This window comes from Rhinoderma darwinii, chromosome 1, assembly GCF_050947455.1.
Source record: "Rhinoderma darwinii isolate aRhiDar2 chromosome 1, aRhiDar2.hap1, whole genome shotgun sequence".
NCBI lineage: Eukaryota > Metazoa > Chordata > Amphibia > Anura > Rhinodermatidae > Rhinoderma > Rhinoderma darwinii.
Window position 1 is genome coordinate 259,427,003 of NC_134687.1, and position 24,270 is coordinate 259,451,272.

General features: G+C 41.3%; 1 protein-coding gene across 1 annotated transcript in view; it reads right to left on the reverse strand.

The window, feature by feature from the left end:
* ATP8B3 (ATPase phospholipid transporting 8B3) overlaps window positions 1–24,270 on the reverse strand; it is a 761,685-nt gene that overhangs the window by 703,230 nt on the left and 34,185 nt on the right. Inside the window, exon 7 of the mRNA XM_075852305.1 lies at window positions 3,843–3,913. Within this exon, the coding sequence (XP_075708420.1) occupies window positions 3,843–3,913 (71 nt within the window). The remainder of the gene's footprint in view (window positions 1–3,842; window positions 3,914–24,270) is intronic.

A 24,270-nucleotide genomic window follows, 5' to 3' on the forward strand; every position in this document is an offset into this window, starting at 1 on the left:
GACATCAAATGCTTTAATCCATAGTCCTTTTTAATCGATTGTGAAACAGAATCTAAACGACATAATAAAAAGGCAACCACACCACTGATTCCCAGACAGTCTCCCACACTGGTACTAGCGAGGCCTTAAGCTGTATAACTTGACGAGAGCAGACACATTCAGCTTAGAATGGCCATTGACATCAAATGCTTTAATCCATAGTCCTTTTTAATCGATTGTGAAACAAAATCTAAACGACATAATAAAAAGTCAACCGCCCTGTGAAAGGGGAATCGTAACACCCATTTGTTAATGCTTGCGCAAAAAGGTAGTGTTAGCAATAGTTATGGTGCGGCAGGGTGGCGGTGGAGGAGAGAGGCCCAAGTTTGGGTAACAGCCCAGGGCCTATGGTCTACCGAATCCGCCACTGGGTGCAAGTATGTTACATAGAAGGCTGCAGAGTCGAATGTTGTAGTAGTGTAGGCTTAAGATGATAAGGACATGTACTAGCATTTTGTTTACTCGTGTTTCAAGACAGAGCACATTTGAGAAGTGTTTTTGAAGTAGAGGTCGGTAGGAGGTGGTAAGGGCTTAGATACATGGCTTTAAAGTTAAGACAGAATAAAAGGTTATCCCGAGGCAGAGAGGTAACATCTGTGCCAGAGAGGTAAATCTGAGTGTCGTCAGCATAAAAGTGGTACTGAAGGCCATGGGAGCTGTTCAAGGGCAAAAGGTATAAAGAATACTAGCAGTCCCAGGACAAAGCCATGAGGGACACCAATAGAGAGAGGGCGAAACAAGGCGATGGTGTGTGGGTGGATGTAGCGTGTGGGTGTAGAAACGGAAGTAGTGAGATGGGGCAATAGCTGGACAAAGACTATGGACCGATGGGTGGCTTTTTAAGAATGGTTGTGTGGTTTGCATGTTTAAATGAAAAAGGAAAGTGGTTAGTGATAAATGAAAGAGATGAGTTAGGGCTTGGGTAAACACAGTAGTAAGGTTGAGGATGATGTGGGATTGAATTGGGTCAAGTGCACAGGTAGTGTGGTGAGGTGTGATTTGGAGAGTAGGCTTTGTGAAATTTGTGGCAACATCATCAGCTTAGATGACAGATGTGAGAGGGAGCACTGGGCAATGGAGTAGTTAAAAGTGTTAAAAAATTGTTTGGGATTGTGGGACATAGAAGATATGACAATAGCGATGTAGTCCTGTTTAGCAGAAGTGAGACAAAATTTGAAATTTGCACATTGTCTTACTTAGAGTGGGTTTTCTTTTAAAGCCGCACTGTTGAGAGCTTAAGTAATTGTGGTGTTATAGAAAACAACAGCTGCTTTAGTGTTATGATGTAAATATATTGCTGGTACAATACAAAGTAATACTTATGGATTGCAGTGAATTGTACTTTTAACGTTATCCTATTAAGCTTGAGGACTAGGATGGCAGACCTGGGGGACTTCAGTGGGCCCCCAGCTGCCAAAAAGATGCATCAGCACCCTGCGATCGTATCACAATGGGGGGGGCGATGGGATGACAGAGGGGCCCCACCTCTGTCTAAAGGCTTAGCTGCTGCGGTCACTATTGATTGCAGCATCTGAGAGGACAAACAGCCAGAAATCTGAGTAATCTCCAATCCAGGTCGTTGGGGCGATGTATCAGCTGTAATACACAGCTGACAACTGCAGTAAATGCAGCAGGCTCAGTGCATGAGCCTGCTCCATATTCCTCCCCCCTCCTACTATCATGTACCGGTAAGTCATGGTGTGGGAAGGGGTTAAGGTTCCTATGAGGGTGTGCTAGAGGAGGCAGTTGTCAAGAAAAGGGAAGAGAAGTCTAAATCTATGGCAGAGCAGGGAGCCAAAGGCCACAGGGGGCCGTAGGCCAACAGCCACTTTAGGCCTGCGGCCTACAAAACGCCAGGACTATCTATAGGGCGTCAACATCCCAATACACTAGTGTGATGGCGTCACTGCATCGCGTCACCTATGCCGGGCTCGTGATAGCATAGGCCAGAAGAGGTTTCAAACGCTCCCCTTGTCATGGGATCAGAGTAAGGTGAGTATAAGCTTTATTATGTTATGTGGGTACAAAGCGGGCATTATTACTGTTTAAGAATCACAAAGGTGGGCATTTGAACTGTGTAGTGGGAAAGGGGTGATTATCATTCTGTTATGGCAGAAAAGGAGCATTTTTACTGTCAAAAGGCACTGTTAATGTCTAGGGATCATTATTATTTATAGGGGCACAAATGTGGGCATTACTTTTACTGTGTAGAACACTAAGAGGAGCACTTACAGTGTGGGGCCTAACACTATTACTGTGTGAGGAAACTGTTAGGGTATGTTCGCACGCTAGCTGTCATTTACGTGTGAAAAGACAGACTGTTTTCAGGAGAAAACAGCTGCCTCGTTTCACACTTAAATGCTCCTCCTCGCATTTTGCGAGGCGTCTGAGACGCTCGTAAACCTTGAGCTGTGCTTCATTGAGTTCAATGAAGAACAGCTCAAATTACGTGGCAAAGAAGTGTCCTGCACTTCTTTGCCGAGGCAGTCCATTTACGCGTCGTTGTTTGACAGCTGTCAAACGACGACGCGTAAATTACAGGTCATCTGCACAGTACGTCGGCAAACCCATTCAAATGAATGGGCAGATGTTTGCCGACGTACTGGAGACGTATTTTCAGACGTAAAACGAGGCATAATACGCCTCGTTTACGTCTGAAAATAGGTCGTGTGAACCCAGCCTTACTGTGTGGGAAACAAAAGGTGGCACTATTACTTGTGGCACAAAGGGGGCACTTTTACTGTTTGGGGCATTATTACCATCTAGGGCATCAACTCTGCCCTGGACACAATATGAGACATTGTTTGACACAATTTTGGGGCACTAGCTTTATAGAACTTTTATTTTCAGAGGCACTATTCGTGTCACACTATTAATTTTGGGGTAACTCTAGTTATGACACCATTATGTCTGAAAAACAGAATTTGGGGGCACTATGCAATACAGTAGATACAGTAATGGGAGCAAATGGGGCAGCAACAGGCACAGTTTTGGGCATAGCAGCAGGATGGGGAGTTTATGTAGTTGAGAAATAGATGGAAAGGGTGCTGAAAAAACAAGGTGCCAAAGATGTCTAGGCTGTCTGAAGAAGTCTCCATGGTGGTCAGGCCAGATGGAAAAGAGGTGAACAACTCCAATCAGAGTAGACGTCAACTGTGAGTCATTAGATTTAACTTGTACTGCATTCACTTTCAAGGTCTGCAGAGCACTAGTGTAGAACTGGTATCTACCAGTATATGGTCACTGTAATGCAAAAAGTAGCATGGTACTCAACAGTATATATTGTTTTATTGTGAGAACATCTACACATGATTAACAGAAGCTGAGTGAGGTGACCTGATCCCGGGTGACTGACTGTTTTGCGCTATCTGCAAAGTTGCGTATGTAGTGCAAAAAAGTCTGTTGGCCAGGGTCAGCCCACCTCACTCAGCCTCTGTTGATCATGTGAAGATATTCTAAAATAAAACAAAGTTGCAATATACTGGTGAGTGCCATGCTACTTTTTAACAACATGGATATATTTACTTGGGACTGATAACACAGAGTATTACCAAAGTAAACCACTTGTATCAGATCCTGTACGTTCGTAGGGCCAGCCCCTTACACTTCTATTTTGGGACATAATATATTGTGACAGTATGGAAGTATTATTTAATTAATATGGTCACAGATAATAAGTACCAGCTTTAGACAGTCTATGTTGCCTGTGCTAAGATCTCAGAGAAGAACCAAGAAAAGCCATGGACAGCTAAATGGGAACAGCCCTAACTAGCAATCTAGTTACACTTTAAAAAGATTCTTACCCATCTATATCAGCTGTCTCCACATAACATAGGCTGTTTGGTTCAGAGGTGTACAACAAAAGAAGGTCTGCCTAGAAAAATAAAATATTGAATACTAAATATTAATGTTACATAGATGGATAAACAATTTCTCATTAAAAAAAACATATTGATTCTTAGAATACAGCAGTGATTTATAGAGGATTTGTTATACATACAGTGACAATGACCTCAGCTTACAATATTGTTAATTTACATTGATCTTTCCTGTGCCATCTTACAGCAAAACCACATTCAACTTGTCGCATGAATTTTCCCTCTATTAGTAAACATTTAGATTGTCCTATGGAACTGCCGGCCAATCCCATGCCACGGCATCTAAGTTGTTAGAAAGAGGGGGGCCGACCCCTATGACATCCCGTTGGCCCCCCCTGCGACTTGATCGTTGGATGTCGATTGTTGTCATGGCAGACTGGGAGGCTAAAAAAGAGCTAAATAGGAGCCAGTAAAAAACACAATATACTGCAATACATAAGTATTGTGCAAGCAATCCAACGATTGCTTATTCAAGTCCCCTAGGAGTACTTATAAATATGTAAAAAAACAATTAAATAAAGATGTTTTGAAAAAAACGCAGCCTGTTTTGGCCTTAAGGACCAGGCCAGTTTCTTCAAATCTGGCATGTGTCACTTCATGTGGTAATAACTTTGGAATGTTTTTATTTATCCAAGCGATCCTGAGATTGTCTTCTCGTGACACATTGTACTTTATGTTAGTGGCAAAATTTGGTCGATACATTCAGTGTTTATTTGTGAAAAACACATAAATTTAGAGAAAATTGTTTTTCTAGGACATTACAAGGCATAGAACTTTAGCAGTAATTTCTCACATTTTTAGGAAAATTTCAAAAGCCTTTTTAGGGACCAGTTCAGGTCTGAAATGGCTTTGAGGGGCCTATATATTAGAAACCCCCATAAAACTCTATTTTAAATACTGCACCCCTCAAAGTATTCAAAACATCATTTAGAAAGTTTCTTAACCCTTTAGGCATTTCTCAGGAATTAAAGCAATTTTGAGCTGAAAATGACACTTTTTCTTTTTTTTTTAAGAAATTCCATTTAGAAAAAAATATTCTGCAACACAGAAGATTTTACAAGAGAAATACAACTAAATAATTTGATTCTGCAGTATTTAGAAATATCCCACACGTTGCCTTAGTGTGCTGCTGGACTGAAACACAGGCCTCAGAAGCAGAGGAGCTCCTAGTGGATTTTGCGGACTCCTTTTTATCAGAATATTTTAGGCACTACGTTAGGTTTGAAGAGGTCTTGTGGTGTCAAAACAGTGGAGACACCTCCAAACCGACACCTTTTGGGAAACTACACCCCACAAGAAATGAATCTAAGGTTGCAGTGAGCATTTTAACCCCACAGGTTTTTTTGCAGAATTTCTTGGAATTAGGCCTTAAAAATGAAAGTTTACGTTTTTTTCACGCAAAAAAAGTCGTTTCTGGCTCAGATTTGTTCATTTTCATAAAGGAGAAAAAGCACTCCAATATTTATAAAGCAGTTTCTCCCGAGTTCGATAATACCCCATATGTGGTCATAAACTGCTGTTTGGACACACCGCAGGGCTCAGAAGGGAACGAGCGTCATTTGGCTTTTGGAGCTCAAATTTTGCCCGAATGGTTTTTGGGTACTGTGTCGAATTTGCAAAGCCCTGAGGAACCAAAACAGTGGAGACCCCACCCAAAAGTATATCCATTAGAGAAACTACACCCATCAAGGAATCTAATTAGGAGTATAGTGAGCATTTAAACCCCACAGGTTTTTTGCAAAATGTATTGTCATTTATCTGTGAAAATAAAAATACTAATTTGTTTCTACTTCATTGTTATATTTTCACAAGGGTTAAAAGAGAAAAAGAAACCCAACATTTGTAAAGCAACTTCTCCCGAGTACGGCAATACCCCATATGTGGTCAGAGACTGCTGTTTGGACACACGGCAGGGCTCAGAATGGCAGGAGAGCTGTCTGGCATGCAGATTTTGCTGGATTGGCTTTTGGGTGCCAAGTCGCAAATGCAGAGCCCCTGAGGTACCAGTACTGTAGAAATCCCTGATAAGTGACTCCATTTTGGAAACTACATCCCTCAGGGCATTCATTTAGGGGGGAGTGAACATTTTGACCCCACAGGTGTTTCATAGATTTTATTAGAATTAGGCAGTGAAAATGAAAAATTAATTTTTTCCCAAAACTATGTTCTATTAGCTCCCAATTTTTAACTTTTAGAATGGGCAATAGGAGCGAAAACACCACACAATTTGTTACTCAATTTCTCCCGAGTACGGTAATACCCCATGTGTTGCTCTAAACTGCTGTTTGGGCACAAAGCTGGGCTCAGAAGGGATTTATCGTTTGCCTGGACATATGGCAGGGCTCAGGAGTGAAAGAGCGCCATGCTAATTGGTGATTTTCACAGCATTGGCCCACAATTGCAGGGTTCTGAGGTCAAATAGTAAAAAAAAACTCCAAGAAGTGACCCCCATTTTAGAAACTATACCCCTCAAGGCATTTATTAAGAAGTGCAATGAGTATTTTGACTCAATCCTATTTTACTAGAAAATAATGCACAGTGGATTTTCCACTGATATGCCATTTTAAAGCACAATATGTTGTGCCCAGTTCGTGCCACTGAAGACAAATACCTTATAACTGGCAATACCATATATGTGGATGCTGTAGGGCTCAAAAGGGAGGGAGAACCATTTGGCTTTTGGAGCGCAGATTTTGCTTGGCAGTTGTTCTGTTTGGAGTTTTACTGGTATTTCAGTTTATAATGTTGGGGGCATATGTAAACTGGGCAAAGTACATCAGGGCATAATAATGTGATATAATAATGGGGTAAATAAATAATAATCCATAGATGTGTGACCAGTGTCGCACTGATAAATAGTGCCTGAGCTTATCCCCCTTTTGGAACATACTCTGCAGCTTTTGTCTCGCGGGACAATCTGTAGTTTTTATTGGTACCATTTTAGGGTACATGCAAGTTTTTGATCACTTTTTATTCTGGTTTTTTTTGAGAGGCGTGGTAACCAAAACACAGCAAATCTGCTGTTCTTTTATTCTTTTTTTTACGGCGTTCACCGTGCACTGTAAATGAAATTTCATTTATTTTGTGATTACGGCGATACCATATGTATATAAAGTTTTCTATGTTTTACAGTGTTTGCACGATCAAATAACTTATTTTTTTTAAATCATTTATTTTTTGTGTCATCATATTCTTAAAGCCATAACTTTTTTTTTTCCATCAACATAGCTACGGGAGAGCTTGTTTTTTGTGCAACGAAGTGTAGTTTTTGATTTGCTATTTTTGGGTACATGCGACTTCTTGATCCCTATTTATTGCAATTTTTGCTAGGTGAAGTGACTAAAAAAAAATTGCGATTCTGGTATTTATTTATTTTTATGCCGTTCACCGGGGGTAAATAGTATTATATTGTTATAGTTCTGGCCGTTACGGAAGCAGCGATACCATTCATGCATAGTTTATTTTTTATTTTTTAACCCCTTCCCGACATTTGACGTATCCATACGCCAAAGCCGGGTAGGGGAAGTATGGAGCGGGCTCACGCAGTGAGCTTGCTCCATACGATGACGGTGTCGGCTGTATGTTACAGCCGACACTTCAGAGTAACTAGCGACATCGCGCTCGAGCGCGATCCCGCTAGTTTAACTCGTTAAATGCCGCGGTCAATACTGACCGCAGCATTTAAATCATCAGAAAGAGGGGGGCGACCCTCTCTAACAGTTTATCGTGCCCCCCGCAACGCAATCGCGGGGGGGCGATGGTTGATATGGCTGCCTGGGGGCTTAATGAACGCCCCCAGGTCCGCCATCTTTGTACACCTATTAAGCCTTGCCTCCGGCAGGGCTTAATAGGTGCCTGTCAGAATCACGATATACTGCAATACATTAGTATTGCAGTATATTGTGCAAGCGATCTAACGATCGCTGGTTGAAGTCCCCTAGGGGGACAAATAAAAAAAGTAAAAATAAGTTAAATAAAGTTTTTTTGGGTGTAAAAAAAATTTATATTAAAAGTTAAAAAAAAAAAACTTTTCCCATTTTTCCCCTAGAGCATAGTAAAAAAATAAATAAATAAACATAATTGGTATTGCCGCGTCCGTAAAAGTCTGAACTATTATAATATATCATTATTTAACCCGCACGGTGAACGCCGTAAAAAAAAAATTGTAAACGCCAGAATGTCTATTTTTTGGTCACCTCATCTCCCACAAAAAATGAAATAAAAAGTGATCAAATCATTGCATTTACACCAAAATGGTATTATTAAAAACTACAGCTTATCCCGCAAAAAATAAGCCCTTATAATACTTAATCGACGGAAAAATAAAAAAGTTGTGGCTCTTGGAATTTGGCGACGCAAAATAAATGTTCTTTTTTACACTTAGGTTTTTACATGTAAAAGTAGTAAAATATAGAAAAAAACTATAAATATTTGGTATCTCTGTAATCGTATTGACCCACAGAATAAAGTTAACATGTTGTTTTAATTGCACAGTGAATTCCGTAAAAACAGCGCGCAAAAAACCATGGAGGAATCGCTGTTTTTTTTCATTTTCTACGCCACAAATAATTTTTTTCCCGTTTCCTAGTACATTATACGGTAAAAAAATGGTGCTACGAAAAATTACAACTCGTCCCGCAAAAATCAAGCCCTCATAGTACTATATGGACGGAAAAATAAAGACGTTATGGCTTCTGGAATGTGGGGAGGAAAAAACGAAAATGAAAATCTGAAAGTTGTTTACGACGGGAAGGGGTTAATAATAAAGGACTTGATAAGGGAAAAAGGGCGATTTTTTTATTTTATTACTTAAAACTTCTTTATTTTTGTACATTTTTATGACTTTTTTAACTTTTTTTTTTTTAGTCCCACTAGTGACTTGAAGGTTTAACTGTTCGATCGTTGGTATAATACCCTGCAATACTTATAAATTGAAGGGTATTAAACCTGTCAGTTTCACACTGACAGGCAGCGTAATAAGGGTATGTTCACACGGCCTATTTACGGACGTAAATCGGGCGTTTTTGCCCCGAATTACGCCCGAAAATAGCGTCTCAATAGCGCTGACAAACATCTGCCCATTGAAAGCAATGGGCAGACGTTTGTCTGTTCACACGAGGCGTATATTTACGCGCCGCTGTCAAATGACGGCGCGTAAATAGACGCCCGCGTAGAAGAAGTGACCTGTCACTTCTTTGGCCGTAATTGGAGCCGCTATTCATTGACTCCAATGAATAGCAGCGCTAATTACGGCCGTAATTGACGCGGTGTTCAAGCGCCTGCACATGCCGGTACGGCTGAAATTACGGGGATGTTTTCAGGCTGAAACATCCCCGTAATTTCAGCCGTTACGGACCCCCGCCGTGTGAACATACCCTAATAGGTCCTGCCTCTGACAGGACCTAATCGCCTTCCGTAGGTGGCAGACCCGGAGGCCATTGTTAGGCCTCTGTTTGCCATAGCAACCATCAGCACCCCACTATCGCGTTGCAGGGGTGCCGATGGTGTTGTAACCCCTTAGATGCAGCGATCGCTATTGACCGCCGCATTTACGGGGTTAATCGGTGGGGCCACTGCAGTGATCCGGTACTGTTGTCTTCCCTCAGTAGCTAGTAGCAGCCAGTCATGAGAGATGCCGGGCATATCATAGGGGAATCCCTGTGCGCTCCACTAGAACACGTAAATTAACGGCCTGCAGGCACAAGGGCCAGCACTGCAGCCAGTTAATTTACGTGGGGTGGTTGGAAAGGGATTAAAGTAATGTATGTAAAAAAAAAAATTTAACCGTAAACATTATTGGTATCACCGCGTCCATGAATGTCCAAACTGTTACAATGTAACATAGTTTAACCCGGAGGGTTTGGATCCAGCGTAGATTGGAGAGGTAAAATGGAACAATGTTCCAAGTTTAATGAGAAAAATTATTTCTATTAAAAAAGAGAGAAAATCACCAGGATGAAGGTTAGAAAAATGTGCAGTCCTGGTTGTGTTAGGGAAAGATATCTTTGTAGTAGGTAGAGCCTACGCGTTTCAAACGCTACACGCGTCCTTAGTCATGGCATCAGCCATGACTAAGGACGCGTGTAGCGTTTGAAACGCGTAGGCTCTACCTACTACAAAGATATCTTTCCCTAACACAACCAGGACTGCACATTTTTCTAACCTTCATCCTGGTGATTTTCTCTCTTTTTTAATAGAAATAATTTTTCTCATTAAACTTGGAACATTGTTCCATTTTACCTCTCCAATCTACGCTGGATCCAAACCCTCCTGTTCCTACCATTGTCTACAAATCGTGTGCCGACACGAGGATCCGTGCCAGATAACACAAACCTGCTATACAAGGTGAGCTGGAGGTCTCTATTGTTCTATATTTTGTTTATAGTTTAACCCGCAATGAATGCCGTAAAAAAAAAAAATTACCAGCCAGAATTGCTGTTTTAAAAAAAAAAAAAAAAAACGCTCACACAGCTCAATTGACGGGAAAAACAAAAGAGATATTGGTCTCAGAATATGGAGAGAAATATATATTTTTTAAACGATTAGTTTTTTCTTTTTAAAAGTAGTATAACATAAAACCAAAAATTTTAATTTGGTACCCCTGTAATCATATTGACCTGCAGAATAAATTTAACATGTCATTTTTACTGCATGGTGGACGCCGTAAAAACGAAACCCAAAAATCAGTTTTTTCCAATTTACCCCACAACAAACTTTTTCCCAGCTTTCCAGTACATTATATGGTACAATAAATCTTGCCGTGAAAAACTACAACTTGTCCCGCAAAAAAACAGCCCTGATACGGCTATATCGACGGAGATATAAACAGTTATGGCTTTTGAAATGCAGGGATGAAAAAACGGAAATTAAATCTAAATATGGTTGCGGAAGGGAAGGGGTTGATGGTCAATAATTTTTTATTATATGTGGAGCACAGAACGACAGTCTGGCTAGAGTACTGTAGAAGTACTGTAGGTGCAACAATCTTATTCTATGAAATCGTTTACACCTCCAGACGATCCCTCACAAACTATGCATATTTTTCAGTGCGCACCTGTTACACCGGACGCTCTGTAGTATTTTCCTATAAGGTACTGTTGTCTTCTAGGTGAGAAAACAGTACACTATACAGAACAGCACTGGCGGAAACATTTATTAAGTGTGAATGAGGCCTAAAACGGAGGTAATACATTTGGAAACTACGGTTGAAAAAATACACATATCCATCAAGTTCAACCAAGGGATGGGTAAAGGGATGGGAAAAATTTCTACACATTGACATAGGAGCTGATATTTTTTGTTTTAGGAAATTATCTAAGCCTTTTTTAACCCCTTAAGGACACAGCCTATTTTGGCCTTCAGGACACAGCCGATTTTTGCAAATCTGACATGTGTCACTTTATGTGGTAATAACTCCGGAATGCTTTTGCTTATCTAAGCGATTCTGAGATTGTTTTCTCGTGACATGTTGTACTTTATGATACTGAAAAAATGTTGTCGTTAAATTCAATATTTATTTGTAAAAAATACCAAAATTTAGAGAAATTTTGCAAAAATCTGCATTTTTCTAAATTGTAATGTATCTGCTTGTAAAACAGATAGTAATACCACACAAAATAATTACTAGTTAACATTTCCTATATGTCTACTTTATGTTTGCATCGTTTTTTGAACGTGCTTTTATTTTTCTAGGACGTTACAAGGCTTAGAACTTTGGCAGCAATTTCTCACATTTTCAGGAAAATTTCAAAAGGCTATTTTTTCAGGGACCAGTTCAGTTGTGAAGTGGCTTTGAGGGCCTTATATATTAGAAAATCCCCATAAATCACCCCATTTTAAAAACTGCACCCCTCAAAGTATTCAAAACAGCATTCAGAAATTATTTGAACCCTTTAGGCATTTCACAAGAAATAAAGCAAAGTAGAGGTGAAATTTACAAATTTCAATTTTTTTTTACGGAATTCATTTGTAATACAGTTTTTTCTGTAACACAGAAGGTTTTATCAGAGAAATGCAACTCAATATTTATTGCCCAGATTCTGCAATTTTTAGAAATATCCCACATGTGGTCCTAGTGCGGTAAAGGACCGAAACACCGGCCTCAGAAGCAAAGGAGCACCCAGTGGATTTTGGGGCCTCTATTTTATTAGAATATATTTTAGGCACCATGTCAGGTTTGAAGAGGTCTTGTGGTGCCAAAACAGTGGAAACCCCCCAAAAGTGACCCCGTCTTGGAGACTACACCCCTCAAGGAATTTTTCTAGGGGTATAGTTAGCATTTTTAGCCCACAGGTTTTTTGCTAAATTTATTGGAACTTGTCTGTGAAAATGAAAATCTACTTTTTTTCTGAAAAAACATACAATGTTTTCATTTTTACAAGGAATAAAGGAGAAAAAGCACCTCAACATTTGTAAAGCAATGTCTCCCGATTACGGCAATACCCCATATGTGGTAATAAACTGCTGTTTGGACCCACGGCAGGGCTCAGAAGGGAACGAGGGCCATTTGGATTTTGGAGCGCAGATTTTGCTGGAATGGTTTTCGGTGCCATGTCGTGTTTGCAAAGCCCTGGAGGGACCATAACAGTGGAAACTTCACAAAAGTGACCCCATTTTGGAAACTACACCCCTCAAGGAATTTTTCAAGAGGTATAGTTAGCATTTTTAGCCCACAAGTTTTTTGCTAAATTTATTGGAACTGGTCTGTGAAAATGAAAATCTACTTTTTTTCTGGAAAAACATACAATGTTTTAGATTTTACAAGGAATAAAGGAGAAAAAGCACCCCAACATTTGTAAAGCAATGTCTCCCGATTACAGCAATACCCCATATGTGGTAATAAACTGCTGTTTGGACCCACGGCAGGGCTCAGAAGGGAACGAGGACCATTTGGAATTTGAAGCGCAGATTTTGCTGGAATGGTTTTCGGTGCCATGTCGTGTTTGCAAAGCCCTGGAGGGATCATAACAGTGGAAACTCCCCAAAAGTGACCCCATTTTGGAAACTACACCCCTCAAGGAATTTTTCTAGGGGTATAGTTAGCATTTTGACCTTACACGGTTTTTGCTGAATCTATGGGAATTATGCCGTGAAATTGAAAATCTAATTTTTTTCTAATAAAATGTCGTTTTAGCTCAGATTTTTTCATTTTTACAACAGATAAAGGAGAAAGAACACCCCAATATTTGTAAAGCAAACTCTTCTGAGCACATCAATACCCCATATGTGGTAATAAACTGCTGTTTGGACACATGGCGGAAGTTAGAAAGGACGGAGCGCCATTTGACTTTTGGAGCTCAAGTTTTGCTGGAATGGTTTGCGGCCCCATGTCACATTTGCAAAGCCACTGAGGGGCCAAAATAGTGCAAACTCGGCAAAAGTGACCCCATTTGGGAAACTATACCCCTCGTGGAATTTATCTAGCGGTATAGTGAGCATTTTGACCCCACAGTTTTTTTGCTGAATTATTGGGATTATGCAGTGAAAATGAAAATCTACATTCTTTCCACTAAAATTTTCAATTGTTTTCATTTTCACAAGGAATAAAGGAGAAAAAGCGCCCCAACAATTGTAAAGCAATTTCTCCCGAGTACGGCAATACCCTATATGTGGTTATAAACTGCTGCTTGGATACACCGCAGGGCTCAGAATGGCAGGAGCGCTACTTGGCATGTAGATTTTGGTTGATTGTTTTTTGGGCGCCATGTCGCATTTGCAGAGCCCCTGAAGTACCCGTACAGTAGAAACCCCTGAGAAGTGAATCCATTTTGGAAACTTTACCCTTCAGGGTAATCATCTAGGGGTGTACTGAGCATTTTGATCCCACAGGTGTTTCATAGATTGTATTAGAATCAGGCAGTGAAAATGAAAAAAATAATTTTTTCCCAAAAATATGTAGTTTTGCACCCAATTTTTTCCCCACAAGGGGTAATAGGAGAAAAAACAACACATAATTTGTTACCCAATTTCTCCCGAGTACGGCAATACCCAATGTGTGGCCCTAAACTGCTATTTGGGCACATGGCAGAGCTCAAAATGGAAGGAGTGCCATGTGGCTTTTAGAGGACAGATTTTGCTGGACTGGTGTAGGGGCGCCATGTCGCATTTGCAGAGCTCCCTTAGGTACCAGAGTAGAGTGTAAAACCATGAGAAGTGACCCCATTTTGTAAACTACACCCCTCAAGGCTTTTATCATTTGCCTGGACATATGACAGGGCTTAGGAGTGAAAGGCGCATGTGAGGCCTATTTTGGTGATTTTTGCAGCATTAGCCCACAACGGCAGGGCTCTGGGGTCAAATAGGAAAACAAACCCCCAAGTAGTGACCCCCATTTTGGAAACTGCACCCCTGAAGGCATTTTATTAACGGGTGTAGTGAGCATTTTTTTTTTCTATTAGAAATGAATGCTCAGTGGATGGTGCAAAGTGAAAATTGAAAATTTCCACAGGTATGTGCCATTTTAGTGCACAATATTTTGTGCCCTGTTCGTGCCACTGAAGACAAATACCTCAAACTGTTAAGCGGGTTCTCCCGGGTATGGCGATGCCATATATGTGGACGTACACTGCTGCTTGGGCACGCTGCAGGGCTCAGAAGGGAGGGAGCGCCATTTGGCTTTTGGAGCGTGGATTTTGCTCGCTAGTTGTTCTGTTTGGGGTATTGCTGGTATTTCAGTTTATAATGTGGGGGAATATGTAATCTGTGCGGAGAACATCAGGGTATAATAAGTAATAATAACTTTTTTATTTTTCCGTTAAAAAAGCTGTGGGAGGGCTTGTTTTTTGCGGGACGGGCTGCGTTTTTTAATGGTATAATTTTGGGGTACATGCAACTTTTAGATCCCTTTTTTTATTCTGTTTTGCAAGGGGTAGTGACTAACAAACAGCGATTCTGGAATAGTTTTTTATTTAATTTTTTTACGGTGTTCACGGTACGGGTAAAATAGCGTGATATTTTTATAGTTTGGGTCGTTACGGACGCGGGGATACCACATATGTGTACTTTTTTTATGTTTTTTTGTTTTTCCTATAATAAAATACTTATTATAGGAAAAAAGGCTGTTATAGTGTTTTTTAACATGAAAAGTATTTTTTTTTACTTTTTTTCAACATTTTTATTAACTTGTTTTAACTTTTTTTTTTGTCCCACTAGGGAACTTGAAGGCATGAAGCCCTGATCGCTATTCTAATACACTGCACTACCTACATAGTGCAGTGTATTAGAGCTGTCAGCTATTCACTGACGGCAAGCCTATTAGGCTTTGCCTCCCGGCGGGGCCTAATAGGCTTCCGTACTAGGAAGCGATTGTTAGGCTATGGTTGCCATAGCAACCATCGGAACCTTCGCAGGTGCCGATGGTTGTTATTAGCAATCATAGGGTACGATCTAATCACTTAGATGCAGCGATAGCTGCATCTAAGGGGTTAATCGGCCGGATCGGAGCCTTGCTCCGGTCCTGGCCGTTAGGGCACGATGTCAGCTGTGACAAACAGCTGACACTCGCGCCCGTGGCAACCATCGTGGTTGCCGACAGGCTACAAGCCACTTCGATGCATCGATCACGTTGATCGATGCATCGAAGGGGTTAATCGGCCGGATCGGAGCCTAGCTCCGGTCCTGGCCGTTGCAGAGGGGTGCCGGACATCTGATTCCCGGCGGTGATAATGCTGGCTCAGCTTCTGAGCCAGCGTCATCACATACCCACGTCATAGAGCTGTGATTGGTCAGTCTGCTTTGACTGACCAATCACAGCGATAGCCGGCAGGAGACCGCTGTGAATGGTCCCCTGCCGTCTTACTGTGCCGGTCAACTGTCATAAACAGTTGACGGCACAGTTCTGTCACCTTGTCCTTTGACAGGGTGACAGTTTTTAGCCAGGACGCACCGGTACGTCCCTGTGGCTTAAAGCACTTCAATGCAGGACGTACCGGTACGTCCTGGTGCGCTAAGGGCTTAAAGCCATCTACTGTAGTTACTGTGACCAGCTCCTACGGCAGGCTATTCCATAGATTCACAGTTCTCACAGTAAAGAAGGCTTGTCGCCTCTGCAGACTGAACCTTTTTTCTCTAGACCGAGGAATTTCCCCCTTGTTTTTTGAGGGGGTTTTACATGGAACAGGATTTCAGAAATATTTTTTGTATGCGCGATTCATATATTTATGTAAGTTAATCATGTCCCCCCTTAGTTGTCTCTTTTTAAGACTAAATAGGTTTAATTCTATTAATCTTTCCTCGTAACTTAGATTCTCCATGCCCCTTATTAGCTTCGCTGCTCTTCTTTGTATTTTTTATAACTCCAGGGCATCCTTTCTCTGAAAAGGAGCCCAAAACTGAACTGAATATTCTAGATGAGGCCGCACTAAGGCTTTGTAAAGTGGTAATATTATATCCCTGTCCCTCGGGTCCATGCCTCTTTTAATACACGACAATATCTTTCTGGCCTTTGAAGCAGCTGATTGACATTGCATGCTGTTATTTAGTTTATGATCTACAAGTACACCCAGATCCTTGTCAACAAGTGACTCCCCCAGTATAGCTCCCCCTAGGACATATGATGCATGCAGATTGTTGGTACCCACATGCATAACTTTACATTTATTGACATTAAACCTCATTTGCCAAGTGGATGCCCAAACACTCAATGCGTCCAAATCAGCTTGCAATTCACTATCATCTTCTATAGACTGAACAATACTACATACACTACCGTTCAAAAGTTTGGGGTCACCCAGACAATTTTGTGCTTTCCATGAAAACTCACACTTTATCAAATGAGTTGCAAAATGACTAGAAAATATAGTCAAGACATTGACAAGGTTAGAAATAATGATTTTTATTTGAAATAATAATTTTCTCCTTCAAACTTTGCTTTCGTCAAAGAATGCTCCATTTGCATCAATTACAGCATTGCAGACCTTTGGCATTCTAGCTGTTAATTTGCTGAGGTAATCGTGAGAAATTTCACCCCATGCTTCCAGAAGGCCCTCCCACAAGTTGGATTGGCTTGATGGGAACTTCTTGCGTACCATACGGTCAAGCTGCTCCCACAACAGCTCTATGGGGTTGAGATCTGGTGACTGCGCTGGCCACTCCATTACAGATAGAATACCAGCTGCCTGCTTCTTCCCTAAATAGTTCTTGCATAATTTGGAGGTGTGCTTTGGGTCATTGTCCTGTTGTAGGATGAAATTGGCTCCAATCAAGCGCTATCCACAGGGTATGGCATGGCATTGCAAAATGGAGTGATAGCCTTCCTTATTCAAAATCCCTTTTACCTTGTACAAATCTCGCACTTTACCAGCACCAAAGCAACCCCAGACCATCACATTACCTCCACCATGCTTGACAGATGGTGTCAGGCACTCTTCCAGCATCTTTTCAGTTGTTCTGCGTCTCACAAATGTTTTTCTGTGTGATCCAAACACCTTAAACTTCGATTCGTCTGTCCATAACACTTTTTTCCAATCTTCCTCTGTCCAATGTCTGTGTGCTTTTGCCCATATTAATCTTTTCCTTTTATTAGCCAGTCTCAGATATGGCTTTTTCTTTGCCACTCTGCCCTGAATGCCAGCATCCCGGAGTCGCATCTTCACTGTAGACGTTGACACTGGCGTTTTGCGGGTACTATTTAATTAAGCTGCCAGTTGAGGACCTGTGAGGCGTCTATTTCTCAAACTAGAGACACTAATGTACTTGTCTTGTTGCTCAGTTGTGCAGCGGGGCCTCCCACTTTTCTTCAGTTTCTTGGCAATTTCTCGCATGGAATAGCCTTCATTTCTAAGAACAAGAATAGACTGTCGAGTTTCACATGAAAGCTCTCTTTTTCTAGCCATTTTGAGAGTTTAATCGAACCCACAAATGTAATGCTCCAGATTCTCAACTAGCTCAAAGGAAGGTCAGTTTTATAGCTCCTCTAAACAGCAAAACTGTTTACAGCGGTGCTAACATAATTGCACAAGGGTTTTCAAGTGTTTTCTAATCATCCATTAGCCTTCTAACACAGTTAGCAAACACAATGTACCATTAGAACACTGGAGTGATGGTTGCTGGAAATGGGCCCCTATACACCTATGTAGAAATTGCATTAAAAACCAGACGTTTGCAGCTAGCATAGTCATTTAGCACATTAACAATGTATTGAGTGTATTTCTGATTAATTTAATGTTATCTTCATTGAAAAAAACTGCTTTTCTTGCAAAAATAAGGAAATTTCTAAGTGGCCCTAAACTTTTGAACGGTAGTGTAGTTTGGTGTCATCTGCAAAAATAGAAATAGTGCTATTAATCCCATCCTCTATATCATTAATATATAAGTTGAATAATAGTAGTCCCAGCATGGAACCCTGGGGTACACCACTTACAACCAGGGACCATTCAGAGTAGGAATCATTGACCACAACTTTCTACATACGGTCCTTGAGAGAATTCTCAATCCAATTATAAACTATACTTTCTAAACCTATAGTCCTTTACCCATTAGACGTCTATGAGGGACAGTGTCAAATGCCTTTGCAAAGTCCAAAAACACTACATCCGGCTCCTCTGTCTAGGCTTCTGCTCACCTCTTCATAAAAACAAATCAGGTTGGTTTGACAACTTCTGTCCTTAGTAAAACCGTGCTGGCTATCACTTCTAACACTATTTTTTGTCACATAATCCTGTATATACAGTGAAGGAAATAAGTATTTGATCCCTTGCTGGTTTTGTAAGTTTTCCCACTGTCAAAGACATGAACAGTCTAGAATTTTTAGGCTAGGTTAATTTTACCAGTGAGAGATAGATTATATATAAAAAAAAAAAAAAAAATCACATTGTCAAAATTATATATATTTATTTGCATTGTGCACAGAGAAATAAGTATTTGATCCCTTTGGCAAACAAGACTTAATACTTGGTGGCAAAACCCTTGTTGGCAAGCACAGCAGTCAGACGTTTTTTTTGGGTTGATGATGAGGTTTGCACACATGTTAGATGGAATTTTGGCCCACTCCTCTTTGCAGATCATCTGTAAATCATTAAGATTTCGAGGCTGTCGCTTGGCAACTCGGATCTTCAGCTCCCTCCATAAGTTTTCGATGGGATTAAGGTCTGGAGACTGGCTAGGCCACTCCATGACCTTAATGTGCTTCTTTTTGAGCCACTCCTTTGTTGCCTTGGCTGTATGTTTCGGGTCATTGTCGTGCTGGAAGACCGAGCCACGAGCCATTTTTAATGTCCTGGTGGAGGGAAGGAGGTTGTCACTCAGGATTTGACAGTACATGGCTCCATCCATTCTCCCATTGATGCGGTGAAGTGGTCCTGTGCCCTTAGCAGAGAAACACCCCCAAAACATAATGTTTCCACCTCCATGCTTGACAGTGGGGATGGTGTTCTTTGGATCATAGGCAGCATTTCTCTTCCTCCAAACACGGCGAGTAGAGTTAATGCCAAAGAGCTAAATTTTAGTCTCATCTGACCACAGCACCTTCTCCCAATCACTCTCAGAATCATCCAGATGTTCATTTGCAAACTTCAGACGGGCCTGTACATGTGTCTTCTTGAGCAGGGGGACCTTGCGGGCACTGCAGGATTTTAATCCATTATGGCGTAATGTGTTACCAATGGTTTTCTTGGTAACTGTGGTCCCAGCTACCTTGAGATCATTAACAAGTTCCCCCCATGTAGTTTTCGGCTGAGCTCTGACCTTCCTCAGGATCAAGGATACCCCACGAGGTGAGATTTTGCATGGAGCCCCAGATCGATGTCGATTGACAGCCATTTTGTATGTCTTCCATTTTCTTACTATTGCACCAACAGTTGTCTCCTTCTCACCCAGCGTCTTACTTATGGTTTTGTAGCCCATTCCAGCCTTGTGCAGGTCTATGATCTTGTCCCTGACATCCTTAGAAAGCTCTTTGGTCTTGCTCATATTGTAGAGGTTAGAGTCAGACTGATTAATTGAGTCTGTGGACAGGAGTCTTTTATACAGGTGACCATTTAAGACAGCTGTCTTTAATGCAGGCACCAAGTTGATTTGGAGCGTGTAACTGGTCTGGAGGAGGCTGAACTCTTAATGGTTGGTAGGGGATCAAATACTTATTTCTCTGTGCACAATGCAAATAAATATATATAATTTTGACAATGTGATTTTCAGTTTTTTTTTTAACATAATCTATCTCTCACTGGTAAGATTAACCTAGCCTAAAAATTGTAGACTGTTCGTGTCTTTGACAGTGGGCAAACTTACAAAATCAGCAAGGGATCAAATACTTATTTCCTTCACTGTAGTCCCTCAATAGCCCCTCAAACATTTTTCCCATGATTGAGGTTACGCTTACTGGTCTATAATTATCCGGGGAAGACTTAGAGCTCTTTTTGAAAATAGGCACCACATTTTCCCTGTGCCAGTCCCTTGGCACTATACCAGTCACTAGAGAATCTCTAAATATTATGAAGAGGGGGACAGAAATAACTGAACTAAGCTCTTTAAGAACTCTAGGGTGTAACGCATCTGGTCCCGGGGCCTTGTGCACATTTATATTATTTATCTTAGCTTGCACCATATCTACATTCAGCCAATTCAGTATATCAATTGATATATTACCAGCACTGGCACTGGCTACATTAACTGCTCTTTCTTCTGTTGTATATACAGAGCTAAAGAACCCATTTAGTAACTCTGCCTTCTCTTGATCCCCTGAATGTTAAGATTATGTTATGTGTGTGACTTTTTTAACCATGTCATTCTTATCAATTGCACCTTAAAGACTTCCTGCTCTGCCCGCCTCATGCATTTACTCTGCCCATGGCCACGTGGCACACTACGTACACAGGCACCACCAGTATTAAGCTTGTCAAAGTGTTGTGGAAACTAAACGCAGCACTTAATAAGCTCCAGATCCATCTTTAATCAACTTGGACTGTCTGAACACCACCTTCTGCTTGCTCTCCAGCTGGAAACGTAGGTGTTACTTAAACCTATCTGCTATCAACCAGCCAGTGCAATCTGCATGTTACAAAGTCCATTTTACTGCTTTTCTTCCTTTAAGTTTTTTCTTACCTGCATAAAACCACACATCATTCCCTGCATATAGTCAACCACATTCAACCAGCTATCCTCCCTTCTCCCATGAACAGCTCACATGCACTGTATACACTTTACCCTGCTCAACCACATCCTCCAAAGTATACACATCACATGATCATCAATATTCCCGCTTTAGGTGCAGGGCATATTTCCCTTTAATTTCTAAGACTCTGAACTATTCTCTTTCTAGAATAAGAAGTCATATTAACCTTATTAGCATCATGTTTAATTCTCACCTCTAAGTGCCCTTCAAGTGTGCATTTTTTGAATTCTCGCTCTGTTTACAAGGAAACTGCCTTTGTAAACAACACTCTTCATGCAAAATATTTTAACTGCTGGCCCTCATCGAACCTGGACCTTAGACTCTGACAAATGGGGGCGTAGGTGTACTCATTTCCCCACAATTCTCTTTTCAAGTTATACCTCTAGTCCACTCTCTCAATTTCCCATCACTTTAAGTCTACACTGTCAGACTCTAGCAATCATTTTCTCTGCGTGTTGAATCATTTACCGTTCTCCAGGCACAGCAAGTCTCTTTATTAATCACTTTGCTGCCTGCTTCTCACCCTCTCTTTTCTGTGAATTACCCACTATCATCATGGGTGACTTCAACATCCCCATTGATAAATCGTTGTCCACTTCAGCTTCTAAACTCATTTCTCTTCCTTCCTTCCTTCCTAAGACTTTCCCAGCTCACTACTCACTGACACAATTTAAAAACTTTTTTTTTTCCTTGCAGATTCCTTCCAGCTGAGCAGCTGACTAGGGGGAGGGGTTATTTAGTCCCAGATTCCTTCCATCTGACCAGCTGACTAGGGGGAGGGGTTAATTAGTCTCAGGTGATATAAATTAGACTGCTGAACTCATTTTGAGATTGGCTCTGTCTGAGCTTGGTGGTTTAAGTGGCTTGTGATATAAGTGGAGTTCTAAAACCGGATTGTGTTGCTGTATTTCTGTGTGAGAACTTAATTGATTGCTTGCAAATAGAAGATAGCAAAAACTGACATAATTTAAAAACATATTTTTTTTCCTTGCAGATTCCTTCCAGCTGAGCGGCTGACTAGGGGAAAGGTTTATTTAGACTCAGATTCCTTCCAGCTGAGCAGCTGACTAGGGGAGGGGTTAATTAGTCTCAGGTGATATAAATTAGACTTCTGAACTCATTTTGAGCTTGGATCTGTCTGAGCTTGGTGATTTAAGTGGCTTGTGATATAACTGGAGTTCTAAAACCAGAGTTAAAGCCCCAGTAAGTACTCTTCTTTTCTTTTACTTTGACAATTGTTCACTGTTTTGTTGTAACTCGGATAATGGATAGCAAGATTAGAGGTTTTCTTCAGTGCACAGTTTGCCATATGTATGCACGACTGGAGCCGGAGTTCCAGGGTGAATACTTCTGTGGCAGATGTAAGGTAGGCATGTTGTTCGCCTGGAAGCTCGCATTAGAGATCTGGAGGAGCAGAATGCAACACTGAGGAAGATAGACAATCCTGAGCGGAGCTTGCTGCTCACGGAGTATGCAGTTAGTGGGGTAGAACTGGAGGGTGAAGACATGGGTGAGCAGGATCAGGCAAGTAGCTGGGTTAATGTAGTTAGGGGCAGTAGAAAGGGGTCCAAGAAAAGGAAGGCCAATCCGGTTTCTGATATTCCAAGCAAAATTGCCAAGTTGGGTGATGATGCGAGGGTGTCGGTCTCAGAAATGGCAGCCCTAGTGGATACTGATCTCCCTAACAGCCGGGAGAACATCCCAGCTAGTAGTCGGCGGGATGGTAATGCAGGTAAGGCTAGACAATTGATAGTTGTAGGGGATTCTATAATCAGGAAGACGGATAGAATAATTTGTCACCAAGACCGCCTCAACCGAATGGTTTGTTGTCTCCCTGGTTCCAGGGTTCGGCATGTGGTGGAACGGGTGGACAAATTGCTGGGAGGGGCTTGTGATGATCCAGCTGTTGTGGTCCAAGTAGGTCCCACGACAGAATAAATGGTAGGTGGAGGAGCCTTAACAATAATTTTAAAGAACTAGGCTACAAGCTGAAAGGAAGGACGCCCAAGGTAGTATTCTCAGGAATACTGCCTGTGCCATGCGCATCACAGGAAAGACAGCGGGAGCTCAGGGAGTTAAATGTATGGCTTAAGTCTTGGCATAGAGGAGAAGGCTTTGGGTTCCTAGAGCATTGGGCTGACTTTTTATTGGGGTACAAACTGTATTCTGCAGATGATTTGCACCTAAATGGAAGGGGGTCCGCTGTGCTGGGGGAGAGAATTCTAGCTGGGGTGGCGGAGTATTTAAACTAGGGCTGAGGAGGGTTGACAATGTAGAAAATAAAGGGGTAGTCAGGTTAGAGAGGGGTCTGACTTTATTGGTGGGGGGAGAAACAGACTGTGGGGAGAGGCCTAGGCAACAAGATAAGGAGATCCTTTCGTTACAAAACAGCAGTGAAAATAAAAATTCCCAAATAATGTCAATTAATCACATTTCTGATACTGAAAGTGAAACATTTAAAGGCAAGTTAAAGTGTATGTTCACAAATGCCAGAAGTCTAGCGAGCAAAATGGGGGAGCTGGAGGCCTTGGTACTGGAAGAAAATATAGATATAGTTGGTGTTGATGAAACATGGCTAGACTCTTCACATGATTGGGCTGTAAATCTACAGGGTTTTACACTGTTTAGGAAAGACAGGGCGAATAGGAAAGGTGGTGGTGTATGTCTGTATATGAGAAGCGATATGAAGGTGAGTGTGAATGAGACATTAGAGGGTGAAGATTGTGAGGAGGTTGAAACCTTGTGGGTGGAATTACAAAGGGAGGTAAACACTGAAAAAATTATTTTGGTGCAGTCTATAGACCCCCCAATATAACTGAGGAGATGGAATGTCATCTATATAAACAGATGGAGCAGGCTGCACAGGCGGGTACTGTAGTGATAATGGGAGATTTTAATTACCGGGATATTAATTGGTGTCATGGTTCGGCTTCAACTGCAAAGGGGAGACATTTCCTCAACCTGTTGCAGGAAAATGTTATGGGCCAGTTTGTGGAAGACCCGAGTAGAGGTGAAGCTCTGTTGGATCTGGTCATTTCAAATAATGCAGAGCTTGTTGGGAACATCAATGTTCGTGAAAACCTCGGTAACAGTGATCATAATATAGTTACATTTTACCTATACTGTAAAAAACAAACACAGGCTGGGAGGGCAAAAACACTTAATTTTAAGAAAGTCAATTTCCCCAGGATGAGGGCTGCAATTCAAGCTATAGACTGGGAAGAACTAATGTTAAATAATGGGACA